This window comes from Apostichopus japonicus, chromosome 20, assembly GCF_037975245.1.
Source record: "Apostichopus japonicus isolate 1M-3 chromosome 20, ASM3797524v1, whole genome shotgun sequence".
Classification (NCBI taxonomy): Eukaryota; Metazoa; Echinodermata; class Holothuroidea; order Aspidochirotida; family Stichopodidae; genus Apostichopus; species Apostichopus japonicus.
The window spans coordinates 6,136,644-6,153,723 of NC_092580.1; the positions used below are offsets into that span (position 1 = coordinate 6,136,644).

Sequence of the window (17,080 nt, forward strand, 5' to 3'; positions counted from 1 at the left end):
ATGTTAAGCTGAATCAAATTCGCCAGATTTATTAACGAGTCCGTAGATTCTACAAACTACAATCAAAATTTGCAAGCCCCGCCCAACAGATCATGCGTCAATCAACTCTCTTTTCTGTTTACGACCGTTAGGCATAGGCTTACTTTTACTTTCGTGGCTAGCATGTCTTAGGTCCCTTGCTCTTGTTTCTTTCTCTCGATCTTACCGATGTAGCTTACGAAATTGTGTCATTTCTTTCCATTGCAATGAATAAACAGGTGCTTTCAGACATTTCCTCTGTGGAATTGTAAAAAGTGGATGATGCGAGTATAGGACTGCGTTAAAATCTTGATCGAGCTCCATGTGTAGACTATATTGTTTACATAAGTGTAATGAACATGGTGACATGGGGCAGTCGCAGTGACTTTACGGTAAATCGTTCGCACCATAAGGGCAACAGAAAATAAAAAAATTTTCTTTCGATTGCGACAGCTTTTCTCCATTAAACCCATCCGGTCATTTAGAATAAAGAAATATTGAATCTACTTCCGAAGTTTGTTTCCGAAATTGTTTAACAAACACGTATTGAGACTTAAACAATGTCAGCATGCTAAGATAATTGATCAAGACTATTGATCAAGACAATTGATCAAGACAATTGATCAAGACACTTTATTTGACTATCAAGAACTGTTAAAAAACAGATGCTAAAACATCAAATTGGCTTAAAGGGATGAATTAATTCAGCTACCTCCTCCATTCACCTAAAAAAGGGAAGAAAAAGAATTATTGAAAACAATGCCCATCATTTGATGTTGATGTAATTTTGTAGGTCCCCTAACTTGCGTACTGTGGTGTAAATAAGTGACATTTGAACTGCATCACTGTAGTTGCCATCTCTAATCCGCTACAAGTTCTCTACTGAAAATTGCTCAAATAACTACAGTGAAAAAAGGAAACACCAATTGGTATTTTGAGGCACTTTTAGGAATTTTTTTATCCATTAAATGCATTAAATTTAATGCATGCATGAGGTTAGAGGTATTTTTTTCTTGCAGGCTTTCGAGCTCAAGACTTTTACATACATGTATTAATCCATATGATCCTAGTAGAATCTGATTAAACCATCCATAAAATAACGCAGTTGAAGGATAGAACTTAACCACAGTACAAAATCAGAGAGATCTTTATTTATGACCATCTGGTGTAGTTACACCTTTCATAGTAAAACAAAAACAAAATCTGCAATAGTTTAGACATAGGAATATGAACAGTTCCATAGCAACTTACTTTTTTTAGATCTATTTATGCCCCTTCAGAGCTAATCTCTTGGTCATGACTCATGCTTGCATGATATCCAATTGATAGATGAACTCTGCTCCCATCATCTTTTCTCTTAGCGGCACTCCTGATCTTGCAATTGTTTTAACTACTTTCGTTATGATTAGAATATAAGATTTCAACTACAAGGGCCCTGTCGATAAACAGTTAAATATTTCATAAAATCACAATTTTTTTATGATCACTGATGTTTATTGCTTCTGAAAGATTATTATGTTTGAGGAACACTTGCAGATATGGTGTAGTCAAGTTTAAAGTACATTGCCCTTCAATGTCTTTTTATTGTCAGGAAATCAGTAACTTGTACATGTGTTGTAGGTATGCCATATAATACTGATATGTACATCACTGTTATAAAATGTGCACTTTCTTAGCAGCTTATGATATAAGTGATTACATCTTTCTGTGGCAAAAGAGCCTGGTAGAATAAGATATTACATAATATTAATAGTTTCAAGCCAAACTCGACAACAGAAATTCTGTAATTAAGATGGACCACTGTAGTGTACTAGCTCATTTACAAGATTTATATTGATTATACTAATTAAAGGCTTAACTACTTTCTAACAGGAAAAAGCAGTTTAATTTCTGAAATTCACACTTAATGTATTTCATTCCTGTATCAATTACAAAAATACAAAGGCAAAATAAAATATAACTTATCTTTGCTTAAGTATAATCAGTTTATCATTCTCTCCAATGGTATTCATATCACTGTCAATTAATATGATAATGGTAAGCTGGACAACCTCTTTCCATTAAAATTACCCTGAAAACAATTTGTTTGCATTGGCGGAATTTTTCCATTAGTAGTGCCATAAAATCTCAGTCAGGGAAGGGTTTGCATGGTCAAGGAAATATACCACATATGAGATCCCTATTTCTGTGTTATTTTGCACTTCCTACACTCTAAAGAATGTTCCTTACATATTTCTTCATAATGTCAGGAGGATAAATTTTAAAAAATTGGTTGGAAAATGTATCAAACAAATTTGAAAGAGAAAATATTATCTAATTTTTTTGATATAATTGCTCATTAATAATAGATGATATGATGTGATAATGTGACATTACAAACATTTACCAAGAATTAAGCTCTCAAATCAAGTAGATTATATTGCAGTCAGTGCAGTAAGTACATAGATCTACTTTAGCAAAAACAGATATTGTTGAAATTATGCAGGGACAGATCCAGTAGGGAAAGTGAACTTATCATCGTCCAACTGTAATTGGTGCTACATCCTCTTCATCCCTCCCCTTCCCCTTCCCCTCCCCTCCCCTCCCTACTGTTTTTTTTCTTAAATAATTGTTAACTGATAAAAGGTTGCAAATGTTATTACAGTTGACAATGGAACAGTACTAGAATTTATTTGTAGGTTGTGTAGGGGCACATATAATGTAATGCACATTTGTTGAGATTTTGTGGTATATGGTAACATGTTTATGTACTGTAGTCTGTGTTTATAGATATGATAAATGTTAAATTGATGTGCAATTGTATTTATGGTAACATAACATAGTTTACATGAAATTTAAGCAGACTGTAGGGTGTGTAGCAATGTTCTGCTAGTTTTTAGGCCTCCTTCCCATGATCTTCCATGAGGATTGAACTATGACCCACCAGACTCCTACTCCTCAGAATTGATGCTCAGAATGCATGAAATTAGCTAGGACTATGGACTTAATGTTAAAACAGTAACTTAATTCACCTCCATCAGCAAGCTCTGAAAACTAGAACATTGAAAACTAGAACATTTCCTCGATGTCTGGATGCACCAGCATTTTCTGTGACCCCCCTTAATTATAGTTTGCGGCCTGTTGGTGTATGATAACATAATTTATTTTACATGTATTGCTGTACTCTCCTCACCTATCAGCTTTTTTAGTGTATTCCAGAACACATACCTCTCTTTTAGTGTTAGGGTTGGACAATCAGGTACTGCAAACTAGATAGTAAACAGTAATTAAATATTATGTCAAACTGCAGAATTTTCTGAGAAAAAAACGTGACAAAAATACAAACACAGATAATAAGCATCAGAAAACTTTCCGATCATTGTTGGAACTAATAAAATCTTTCATATTCCCTGCAAGCTTCATTTTCAGAGTGTATTTCATTGAGTAAGGTTATAATGCGAATTAAACTCTCTTGGGAATGTTTGCCACCCAGCGCTTATGAGGTAGCTTCTATTGCTCATAGACTTATTAAATTAAGGTTTTGAATTATGGTTGAACGAATACAATCGCTATAACAAAGTTACTCAAAATCTTGAAAATGTTTTGGCCATATTCATTGACATCTGTTTACAATCTCTAGAAAGGGAATAACACATGTGCCTCTATCAAAGCATCCTCTTTAGGATGGTGATTTTGAAAGTGATAGATGAAAATGCGTTTTTTATTGCACGGGATGACGTACATATGCAGCCCAAGCATGCATGTATGCAGGACTGGCAGTCATTGATGGAGCACATACTTTTAAATTCTTGAGCAGAACTAAGCAGTTTGCTGCTTCCATGGACCTGCTTTGAGGCCTCAAAGAGAATTGATACTATTCTTTTATGTGTTTTTAAGTCAATGTGTGAAATCTTTTGCAGATTTATATTACATTATTTCCAATTCATATAAATTTTACATAAATCCTATGGGTTCTGGCACTGTGGGTGCTGCCAAATAAATTCCTATATGCAGTAGTATTACTAAAGACATTTTTGCAAACTTCTTTCATGTATATTACTATTATTATTATTACAAAAATAGTGTCAGTCATTGCTTTGTTTGTAATTACTATTTTACTGTATCATGCAACCAAATTGCCTATTTTTGTGCACAATCTTTTGTTTCAGTTAAAGTCTTTTATCACAATCTGAGCAAGAGTTCGAGTAGTAGCCACTTAACCAATTAATAAGCAAAGTATGTATGGTGGTATATAAAACTTTGCATGTTCCTGAACTTCAAGTACCTGTGCTAAACATATGTAACAGAAAGTTGCAAATTGTGTGCATGCACCTTGTCAAACAATTTTTTTTTCTACAAATGAAAAAGAGCTAAACTTCTAAAGTGAAACATGGATAAATCAAATTTTGTAATTTGTCAGGCAATGTTCTGAGGGTGGGGGGGGGGGAATAGGGGAGTAGAGGAAGGGATCGGGAGGGTGCTGGAAAGATGTTCAACCTCCTTTTTGAATCTTACATAAAAATGCAAAGAAGTTACCAGTATAACTTTGCATTAAGACCTAAATTATTGTATAACCATATGTTGTGTGAACTTTTTCCAATTTTTTTTTAATCATAATCTTGCTCTATTTGGGATTATTTTGTCCCAGTTGCTACATACTCTTCAAGCATATCAAAATATATTGGAAACAGGCCAACGTGCAGCTTTAAGTGTGTGTTACATGCCCACTCTTTGCATTTGCTATACCCTGAACTGGCCTGAGTAAATTTAAGTTACCCTTTTCAGCAGCTATTTAATCATTTCTCATTGCACCTCTTGACCAACTGGTTTGCCTGCCTTGTTACATCTGATGTGGACAGCGTCTGCTATTGAAAAAGACGTAAGAGTACCTCAGCTGGGGAAGAAGCTTTTGTGTTAACAAAGTGATTCACCCTAGCAACAAAATCCTTGCTTCATTGCACGTTGCTGAAGTGACTAGAGTGTGAAGTTGACTAGAGTGTGAAGAAATTGCTTGATGATTAAGTTGGTCAATCAATTGGTCAATCTATTGATCAATATTTGGGATATGGCGATATATCTATGCAAATATTGTCAAATTAACCAGAGGTTTTTAAAAAATGTGGTCCTTAGTTTTATGTTACCTGAAGTTTAGCTGTGAACAGGTTCATTGGGGCATTCCCCCTTCATTTAGTTAATGCTATCATACTACTGCACTTTGTCCTTTGTCCACTTGTGAAAAAATATGATGAAATAGTCTATATTAATCTTGAATTCAAGAAAAGAAAATAAGGTTCGGTAATGATTCACTTCACTAAAGTATGCATCCATGTAATTTGCATATATTGTATATTGTCAGATTTTTGACCTCACTCCTCATTACCTGTCTCTACACAACTGCTTCACTCTCTTTGGTTTCAGTCAATACTTCTAGTATTTGTAAGAATATGCAGAATTTTTTTTTTTAAGTACTAACAAACGGACACCCCAAAACAGATCACAAATAAACATAGAATTTACTTTGCTCCTTCCTCTCTTACCGTCTCCAGTCCACCTATGCACTTTCCTGTACCTAACCTACTAAAGTTTGTAACGTTTTGGCATGTGTGATGGAGAGAGATTTAAAATATTTCATAGCAAATCTGTGGTTAAAAGTAAATTGATATTTAAATTATTTGATCATATCTAACATATTGTGGTCATTACTATAAAGAAGCATATCGATGAGTTAGATATAAATAAATTAGAGAGCTCACAATATTTGCAGAGCCTTAATATAGAGCTGTCTGCCATTACTAAATCAGACAAGAAATCTTGTGGAATGGAAGCACTTGTGCATGTATATCTATATACATTAATGAAGTTTTGGTGTCATTAATTTTGCTGGTGCATGCTAACTAAACAGCAAAATTGAACTGGGAGAAACAGTCAACAGTTTCTTGAAAAATCTCTGAAGAAATTTTTTATAATTTTATTTATCTCCTTTTAATATAAAGTCTGACCTGTATTTTTTGTATAATACTCTTTCCATGGGCTCAGTTGTTGATTGATCCAGTAAAGGAAGCTTTCCAAGTGTATATATCCTCTTAATGGTAAATTGATTTATATTAATAGGAAACTGATAACAACCACCAAAAATTTCAGAAGAACTTCTTAACTTTTTCTCACTATGGTTTATTCGCTATTCGTTAGCACAAGCAAACTAAATGACACCAGGGTCAAATTAAGGTATCTAGGTATACACACACATGCATGTTTTTTGCAATATGTTTGCCCTGGTTTGGTAATGGCAGACAGAGCCAATGCATTGGCAATATTGGGAGTCCTCACTCTAGTTGATCTATATCCAACTCTATGGGGCCCACATTGTGTTCTTTGAGAAGACACTACAGATATGTTTCATTTATTCATGGAATATTTGTGGACCTTTTCTACCTTAGTTTTGTTGGTTTGATAGAGGAACTGATGGTTCTATTTCACTTACTAGGGTATCAGCTATCTCATATGGGAACATAACTGATGAAATAGAGAGCTTCTAGGCAGCAGCCATCATGTCTGAATCTGAAAACTCATTATCATGGTTATCTTTCTGAGACATATGTTAGTGGAAGATTTCACACCCAAAAAATCTTTTACAAAATGTCAGTCATATCTTTGAAGAAAATAACTTACATGGCTGTGGTGTTGACACCATGGAGACTAGTGTTGTTATTCTTGGAATATGAAATTGTTATTAAATTTAAGGATATTGATTGTGGGAAATTGCAGAAATCCAACACGGGAATTCCAGATTGGCAAATAGCTTAACTTTGACATTAACCAAATTTTGGGAGAAAAGAGGTTTCAGTTAATTACCTCAAAAATTTGCATACTCAGTGGGAAGTCTGCAATATCAACCGGGATAATATTCTGCAGAAGCCTTTGTGAACAAAATGTGCACTTTAGAACTAAAATTCACTATTGTATTCAAAGCAAAGTATGGCTGTGATATTCACACTTTTTTTTAAATTATTTCTGATCTTAATTCATTCAAAGGAAATGATAGAATAATAAACCAAAAGTTGTCTTTAAGGTTGCTAGGAGAATTGCCAGCTTGCTCACACAATTAACTTAGGCATTCACTGCAAGAGCTTTACTTGTATCAAATTTTTTCTTTTTACATTAAAATTTGTAGTTTGAATGTTCAAATACAAAACTTGAGTTTATAACTTGTCTAGCTTTGTAATTGCATAAAACTCAACCACTGCCTGATGGTATTAGTGTATTTTAGGATTTACATAAAACATCCAGCTGATGTTAGACCAAGTGCATGATAAAGGTTGTGTCATTCTGTTTGTCTATTAAATCCAAGGTATAGAGCCTGCTTATTCTGGCTCAGATTAAGCATAAACATTTCAATGTCATTTAGAGTTATCCCTTCATTCCTTGTAGACAAGGAGAAACACACTTCATTTAACTCCATGTATGTATACTAAAAGCAGCTGGTTATTGGAACATCGTAGTTATTCCTTAGTCCAAAAAAAAAAAAAGTAAAGAAAGAAAGTGACGTCTGCTGATACATTAATTGTGATATCTTACGCTCCTCTAAACATGTACCTAACATATTTAGTGCAAAAACCGCTCAAATCTTACAAAATTTAGCAAAAAGGATGAACAATTTCTGTCAGCAAAATGGTTAATTATCAATGATATGCCCTATGAACGTTTTCACTATAACATATGCATTTCTTGCGTAAAGGTCATGTTAGATTGCCTCAGTACTGCCCAATTACCACAAATTTCTAGATTACTGACTGTCCCATATACTGTACCATATACTATACCAGTGTGCGAACGATTTACATATATATTACACAGTACAGTGCATTATAGTCCTATACAAACGTTATAAACTGAGCTTACATATTGCTTTGAAAATCTGTTTATTTTGCAACACTGACTGGCATAACAATTAGAAAGTCTTTAAAATGTAAATTGAAACTTAACTGTACAAATTTGAACAACACATTCAATTGAAATTTTGAAAAGCGAAATTTTAGGAACATACCATTGATTACATCCAAGGCCTAATGCCTTCTAAAGGACTATACCGTAAGTGTAGTCTATTATTTATTGTATTTATAGGCCTTGCATTTGCCATTATTGATTCGTTTCACAATACACCAAGTAACGTTACTCGTTAGTATCACACTAATAGTATGTACAGGCTGCAAATACTATACCTATGATTTGCCTGTGTTAGGCTAGGTAACTCGTTTGTGTTCATGAAAGCTTCAGTACATACGTCTATTAACAGCTTATTTTTCTTCTTTTTAGAGCAGGAAAATGTGCTATGTTGATAACTAGAAAAACCTTAAATAATTTAAATCAACCTATGATACCTTCACAATGGATAAGACCTAGCTAAGTTTAAAAAAAATACACACAGAAACGTGAATGGGAGGTCAATTTGACAATTATTAAATACTAAAACTACTGTTTTGTAGAGTAAACTTATCATGTAAAATGTGAAAAAATGTGAGAATAGTACCCATTTGCACACATTATACCATCTAGACTGACAGTCTGACCACTCTCTTACCTGTCTCCTACTACACTGACGCACTTTCCTAATCAACCAATACACCACTGGTATAATTTTGCACTGTGCTCTCGGTGACCTCCGCTACAGGTCACCACACACTATCTCTTCCAATCCGAATTTACCATACAAGTTGGGAAACTAGCTGTTATCAGTGCTGCAATCATTGTTGCCACCTGGTCTGGAGCCGACCTAAGCCGGTGCTTGGCCTCCAACCAGGCCCCCTTCCAGTTCGCCTGTGTGAATGTGATACAGATCGAGCACGGATCCCGCCTGGAGCAGGATCTGCACTGCGGGCACAGACTGTGCTTGTCCCACGGGCAACCTGGCCAGAGGAGTGAACAGGTTGAGCACTTAATGGTGTTTCTTCCTTCCTTGGACATTGCTACCAATATCTAAATGAAGGGATAAGAAAATATCGGGAGGAAATCCACAAGAACAATATATGATGTATAAATGTATGAAATAAATCAGCCCAGGGGTCGCCTGGGCTAAAGCCTATTACTCTGAAGGAGAATACACAGTGTTAAATGTATGCAAACAAGTGAACACTGTGAGTGACAAATAGGCTCAAGATTTGATTATATTTGCATTGATCTATTTTGCATTGATGCTTTGAGAGATTTTGAATTTTATCAGGATATTGAATTAAAAATGTTTGGTAAGTACATGACAAAGTGTACTATCAAGTACAAAACATGGTCACAGCTGCGGTGCAGTACCTTTACTGTTTGGTGTAGTCAAATAGATATGCCATATTCATTTCAAAAATGAAACAAGTATTATCTTTCACAAAATTTTATAAACTGTGCCGCCAAGCTGCCATTCCTGAAATAAGCTCTGCACCAATTAACAAAGCTCTGCAGCATAATTTAATATAAACTGAACCCCAAACTTATGTCACATGATGAGGGATTTGATGTATCGGTGGAATAATTTGGCCATTACTTGAGGGGGCATGAGGAAGTACCGGTGCTATTGCCGAGTGGATAAAGGCGGTGGCATTTGAAACAACAAGGCTTAGCAATTGGGTGATTCTGGGTTCGATACCAGGCCGGGTCATAGTGAGGTGGGTTTTTCTTTCAAGAGCAATCTACGGTTTTCCCATCTGAAATGACTTTCTAAATTGAAAAGATTCCAAATTTGAGTTAAAATGTTAAATTGGAAGGCACCTGACGAGTAAGTTGTAATCCCTAAGCCCTTTCGGTTTCCACCCACATCTGTGATCGCTTAAGCATCGTAAAAATAACTGCTGACTATTATTATGATAATTATAAGTATGGGATATATAATATTCATATTGTTGTAATAATAGCATTAAGGAAACTAGAGACTTTTAGAAGGGACCCCAGTCCCATATTTTTCTCAAGGGCCCCACCTTGTTCCAGATGCCACTGAGGAAGATTTGAGGGACCATGCAGTCAAATACAATACTTTGTGTTTACTGGCTGCTGTGAGCTCATAAGCACGACATTACTGAGTAGTGTAACATCAAGTATTTGAAGTATGGTAAACGAAATAAGTTACCTTGTGATTATGGAAGCTACTTTGGTAGCTTGTCAAACCTGCAAAAATTCATATTCATACCTAGTACTACATAAAATGCAAGGTTTGCTTTGTTTTTTGTTCTGCAAGAGTGCTCTAGAAGAGCTCTAGAACGATAACATGGGACTATAGTCTTTATTGCTAAAAACTTTACATGACTATTTAAGATTGCACGTGAATTCATCACTTTACTTGAAACTTGCAAAGCAGCAAATTTTTCTTAAAAGTCCTAAAAGATTTTGTTTGTCTGTATTAACAGGGACTTATGTTTAATAAAGGCACACTTGTCATTTGATGGATGCATTTTCAAGATGTTGACATCATGCACCTTAGGGGGAACTACCCTTGATGGATTAATAATCGCATTGCCGTCAGTCAGCATCAATATTTTCAAGCCTATACTCAAGATCAGCCACTTTGTATAGAGCTGTAATCAAAGCTGTAAATTATCTACTGGATATTGAAGCAACAGGACTGAAGTTCAGTGTTCAGTTCAAACATAAAATGTGATGCATATATGGAATATTCAACACACATTTTATGGAGAATAACATTACTACTAAAAGCATAATGCAGTTTGAACATGGATCTGTATATTAATGGTTAGGTAAAGACATACATGTCTACTTACAAATAATAGTATACTGAGCTAGTAGTTCAAAGATTAATGCAATAACAGTTTGCAGTAATTAAAGGTTTGCATGTTTTGAGATGTAAATTTAAACTAAACAAGTTGTGGTCCATCAGGTTTGTATGCCCGTGCCAATGCAGTTGGGGGCTTGGACACACTCTACGCTTTCAACTCACGTATACTCACGTATAAGCATGGAATACAAATACATATGTACATGTAAAAATGTATGTTATGACTTACAATAAATCTCTATAAATGATAACATGTCATGTAATATGGCAAATGGAAGCCAATGGGGGACACAAGTTATTCTTTGTATCTGTGTGAGGTATCTAAGCTAAATTTGAATGAAAACACTAATGTAAAGATGGTGAATTCTCTCTGTGCAGAATATCTTGTGCCAAACCAAAGTGGTTTGTTACTTTCTTGATGTGTTTGTTTTCAATGTTTACTATAGACTGAGCAGACATTGATAATGCGAGTCATTTGTAGACACATATTGCTCTCTCTGTTCAGTCAACTTCATTGCATGGTCTGGCTGTCAGTCCTCACATTCAAGATAGGATGTTCCTCAAGAGACAGTGATAAACCAAGGTAGAATTGGATGAATGTCATAACACTGTGACAGTGTCAAATACAATCAGAGAGATAGTTAGTGCAGTCTAGAACAAAACTGTACAGGTTGATTCCCCAAGGAGAAATGAATTTTTCCTTTGATGAAATTTGTGACCTAAGGGACACACAATCAAATACTAGATGCAGTGTTTTGGGAAATATCCTTTATAAAATCTGCAGCTTGGATTGTTCAACGTGACTGGACTAACTAGTTTCACACCCAGCCAAATAGTAAACTACTTTCAATGAACATTAAACCAGTAGAAAAACATTAAAACTAAAAAAAAACATGTTTACAATGTATATTACAACTCTGCCAAAGACAAGAGGTGTTAATTGGAATTGATAACAAACTATTTCTTGACTAGAATTGATGAAGTAATGAAATAATTATTGGGTTTGCATAAGACGAGTATCCCCACCATTGGCATATTTTAAAGGTTACTATCATGAACTTGAAAACATAATTTTCTGTGATATATTAAAGGCATCGAAGACTCGCCCAAACCGCGTGCCGCATTCTGAAGAAGTTAACTTTCCGTTGCTTGCAAGTGACGTTTTTCTGCTTGTCGCTACAAGATGCAGACAGTAATGAAACGTGACACCTTGTTATCTTTAGCTGGACCTGAGATGTCCATGGCTGTATCGTTTATACAGTGCTGTGGGTATTGACCCCAGCTGTATCTACTGACTGTACACTATAGTGTCTAATTACCGAAGGTAGCAAGCTGCGTGTGTATTTTCCGGGATCGATGGTGGTGTGTAACAGTTCTGTTACACCTCATTCGAAACTAGGTCAGATTACCGGCATTAGTCGTTTCTTTATGCACGAGTCTTCACACCCCCTAACACTCAAATTCTTCCTGAATGAATTCTTCAGCTGGAAGATTTCAGCTCTAACTCAACAGTGTAAATTGCTAATGCAGCATCTTCTAAATCAAGAGAGAGTTTGTTTGAAGTAACTAAGGAGTGTTGTCAAAGTTATTTTATTCCTGATCTTACTGGGGGACCGCATAGGGTGAACAAGTACAATCATCCACACACTAACATTACTTTAATAGCAGGAAGAAAAGTATCAGTAATATTACCCAATGCAACTGAAATGCCTTCTATTTATTTCAGCAACTTACTATCCAGTACATGTACAGGTGTAAGGTACAGTTTAAAAAAAAATCAGCTTTGAATGAAAAATTCACTATTCTCATATGATACCTTAAGCAATAAAAGAAATTACTATTAATTAGTCTTGAGAGAAAACATATACATGATACATGGACAAAACTAATAATATGTCTACTTCTTATTTTGCAGGTTCTTCAAGTCAAACCAATCATTTCTATATGTGTGAAGACTGACTCTGCAGTGGAAAAGTGATATAAGAAGTTTCAATAATTATTGAGAGTACCAGTAAGACTATGAATCATATATTTTGATTCAAAGAATCATAATTGGGAAGGCCAAAAACATTTGACAAGCTGGAAGAGAAAGCAGCATTTAGGTGAACCCTCCTTTGAAATTGGATGTGCCCATCTAGGTGTACAGTAGTATTCCAAATTGAAGCTTTTACACGTGGAACCAACTGCAATGAACGTTTGTCGTCTGTTATCAAAAACTATTGCCCTTGTTAATATTGCTAATTTCTCATGTTCATGCAAATATTGAAAACTTTGTGACATTTCCTATTTCTTGTCAAATTCTGTAGTACTCTTTGTTAGTTGGCTTTCCACATAAGATAGAGAATAAGTTGTTTGCAAATTCAACTATAGAGAGATTTCTTGCAAAGAACAAAACATTGATAATTATCTCTAAGAAGGAGAAGCAAAGTTCATAGAAATGAATTTCCTTCGTCGTCGCTTTTCGGATCCTAATGCTCTGGGGTTCTTGCCGGATGGATACTTTCAGAATATAGGCGGAGAGGAAAAAGAAAAAGAGAAAGAAAAAGTTATATCTTCAACGGCTCCCACTTCTGCCGCGACTACACCATCACCGAGAAGAGATTTAGGATTTTTGAGTAATGTCATCGGTAAACAAGAGAAGGGAAAGTATAAAACATTACTGGTTATAGACGATCAACACACAGACTGGTAAGTTCTTTGGAATTAACACTTTTTGAACCAAGTTTATGAATTCTTAAGATATTTTTGAGCAGTTGCATAACTAAAGAAGGGCCGGATGAAGTTTGTCCATGATGTTAAATAATTTAAACAGATTTAAATAATTAAGACTTGTTCACCATTTGTTACACAAAGGCATTTTCCCTCACCTCCCTCTCCTGCCTGTTTCCACATCCCTACTCAGACCTAGGCCTGTTTACCCCACTGGTAAAAACATCTTTGAGAGGAAACATGCAATATGGCATTTGCTCTGATTTCAGTCAGTTTGTCGGATACTATTGTTGGCTCAGACTTTTATAAGGCTAATAAACTTAATTGCCTCGTTGTTACGATTATTAAGTCTGAAGTGATATATGGACACACCTTGGGGCGATGCACAATCTGTCTGGTAAGATTGTCCCGGATTTGATTAAAGATTTAAAGCGACATTTTACATTAAACTGGCCAAGCCATGTAATATCCATGTAATATGAAGTTGGATAACCTTCAAAAACTGATTCACAGTTACAACCAGTTCCTCATCCTTAGTAATGACTTATTACTAGCATTTAGTGTGTCCCTTTACTGCAAACCTTTGAACTTTAAACATGTCATTCCTGGTGTGATTTTGAAGAACTTCCTTTTTGGAAAGCTACATATCCATAAAATTGCAGCAAATTTCAATGCAAGATGAATATATTTTGTCCATTTAAGGCTGTTGGAAACAGAGAAGGGAGATGGGACCGGGTTTGGGGACAGTGATGTGGGAGTGAGCAGTTGTCATTTGGTCCAAAAATAGATATGTTTGTCAGAGTGGCAAAGTTGGGTCTGAATTCTACTTTACTCCACAGGTAATTTTTTAGCATTAAACTTAAAAACCAATTCTTCCCAAGCCCACTCTCAACTCCTTCTCTTCATTTATGCTACTGTATTTATGTATTTCTCTCACACAATAGTTGCACAAAATATCAATAATGATAATCAAGTATGGTCATGTTCTTCTAGCTTGTTGTTAGGTCCATTCAAAAGTGCAGTAACTTCTTTCATTAATTTTCCTTTGGTTTTGATTAAAAGAAGTTTAATCATTAGCTCGCATTATCCTGTCACTTCTAACAATGGTTGACCCAATTACTGAACATCTTTTAATATTCTGATGCGATGATGTCTTTTAATTATTATTTCCACTGATAGGCCTATGCAGACTACCTGAGGTACTTTTTGTTATATATAAGTTCATATGAACTGTTGAATTGCCTGTTCACATTTCATATACATATAATGTATATTAAAGTTACTCATGTGTATACCCTAATGATGCTTACACTATGTATGTAGTAGTCAGTTTGACTGTCATGAAGATGTATGCATGTATCCATTTCACACTTATCATATGCTGAGGTGTTGAAATTAATAATGAGCCAAAAATCAATGTCTGCCAATGAACATTGCCCCATCACGTTGTCTCCTGCGGCCCCTGGATGATTGTCAAAAATTGGCAAAGGAATTAATGGTTCTGCTTTAGGTTTGTAATTTCATTCAATGAAAGTTCAATTAGGTTTGAGAGATACTTGGCTTCTGCCTTAGTAAGGCCTGTATGGCTATATCAGTTCTGTCGATGAAACTTTTTGACTATTTTCCTACTTTTAGGAATGTTTTGGAGGGTTGAAAATTATGATGGGTATGCATTGTCTTTCGAAGCATCTTATAGTGCAGTCTGTTGATCAGATGTTGGATGAAATTTCCTCTTAGTGTCAAATATTAAGCTTTACAGTGTTACAAGTATCCTACTCAAAATTAAGTAACATCGGACTTACTGTAACAAAATACTAGTCTTTCATTAATTCCCCTTGGTTTGGTTGTAAAAAGAAATTGAATAGATATAATTTATTTGATAGGACCCCTATCTAAACTTAATATTTAATTGTATTGGTTATCATAACTGGTAGTTTTGGATTGACAGTGCATGGCAAAGATAATTTTTGGGGAAGTTAATAAACTTTTTAAACATAAAAAAGGTTCACATATTTCTTAAATATATTTAATTGTAATTTTTAATAAGTAATTTGCTTGCAAGAATATGCAAGAATATGGCCACAAAGGTGCAGTTTGTCACATCAGAAGACTTCATAGGCATGAATGTTTATCATTTTGTGATGATTTGATGTTCATAAAATTATTGATCAATCTAACTAAAGTGAAACTTATACATTTTTAAGAGGTCATATCTTTCTTTTCAATTAAATATTGTTGAATGTTTTGTATTGTCAATTGATCTCTTTAGGTTTGTATTCATATCTTTGAATATCAGATTGACATTTAGGATCGTCACAGTTGAGAGTGTATACTTGCAGAATTGTAGGACAAAATTGATTAATTTTGGGGAACTTTTTATTACTCCAAGTATTTGCGAATATCAATGCATGATTTAATGGTTAATATATTGGGTATCTTTGAAATGAGTTCTTAACAATTCCGTCAAGTTTGGTCAGTAATTGAGTTAGTTGCCAGATACTGTCAGCCTCTTGCTTGTCAGATGTGAACATTATATGACTGTCTGGGGAGTAGGAATGCATAGAAATATTATTTTCACTTGATATATCTAAACTCTTTTACAATGGTTTAAGCAGTCTTTATTATTTGATGCGATCTAGCGCTGTTATAAATTATTATATATCTACTAGTTAAGATTAATCCTAGTGAAATATGTTGTAACCAGAGAGTACATTACAAGGAAGGGAGAGACAGATAGAGGATTGCAAAAAAAAAATTGTAATAATAAAATCATCTGGTTCATAATTTCTGGAAAAAGCTGTGGTCACAATTCTCAAGTCCTCTGTATGGAACCACATTGTGCATGAACAGATTTATGCATAGATGCTCTGATGTTCTGATATTGCCAATGTAATCCATAACATGGACACTCCATTCATGCTTTGAAAAGAACCAATCTATTTATGACTTCCTGCAGATCTTCACCAAACCCTCTATCGGTATAAAACATCTAGAATCATTTTTAATCCTTCGGGTTGGCAAATGAGAGTTTGCTGCAGAGAAATACCAGATGTCCTTCCATGAATAATCCCATCGGAATTTTGATATCATTAGCTGACAACCACTGAAGTGAAATTTGAATCTTGAATTATTAACATATTCATTTCTGGAAACATTTAGATCTGCTTGAATGAGAATAAAGGGTCAGGTCTAACCAATTCATTACATAGTTAAATTCTGTTTTTTTTTTCAGGTCAAAATATTTCAGAGGGAAGAAAGTACACGGTGAATTTGACATCAAAGTTGAGCAGGTAAAGTCCAAGTACTAACCAAATCAGAGCTATGTATAAATAACTCATCAACTCCATATCTGTGTAATAAAGGAGCTAGTTTTGTTACTTATGAACCATACACCACTCATCACCAGTTTTGATCAAGAAACAACTCCCACCCCCCTCCCTCCCCCCCTCTGCACAAAAAACTCCCAAATATATAGTATCATTTCAACATAACCATGGAAAAGGCAGTAACAATTTCTGACCAAAGTCTTATCTGCAAATCTGCTGACCCTTGTAACATGTACTATTAATCTGTTTTAGACCTAGACTTACTGTTCATAGTTGGTTA

General features: G+C 34.9%; 1 protein-coding gene across 5 annotated transcripts in view; it reads left to right on the forward strand.

The window, feature by feature from the left end:
- Positions 1-17,080, forward strand: part of LOC139961180 (synapsin-like) — a 545,708-nt gene that overhangs the window by 123,027 nt on the left and 405,601 nt on the right. For all 5 annotated transcript variants that reach the window (XM_071960174.1, XM_071960173.1, XM_071960172.1 and 2 more), the window contains 2 exons: positions 12,681-13,453; positions 16,707-16,764. In XM_071960174.1, coding sequence (XP_071816275.1) covers positions 13,203-13,453; positions 16,707-16,764 — 309 coding nt within the window. In that variant the 5' untranslated portion in view covers positions 12,681-13,202. The remainder of the gene's footprint in view (positions 1-12,680; positions 13,454-16,706; positions 16,765-17,080) is intronic.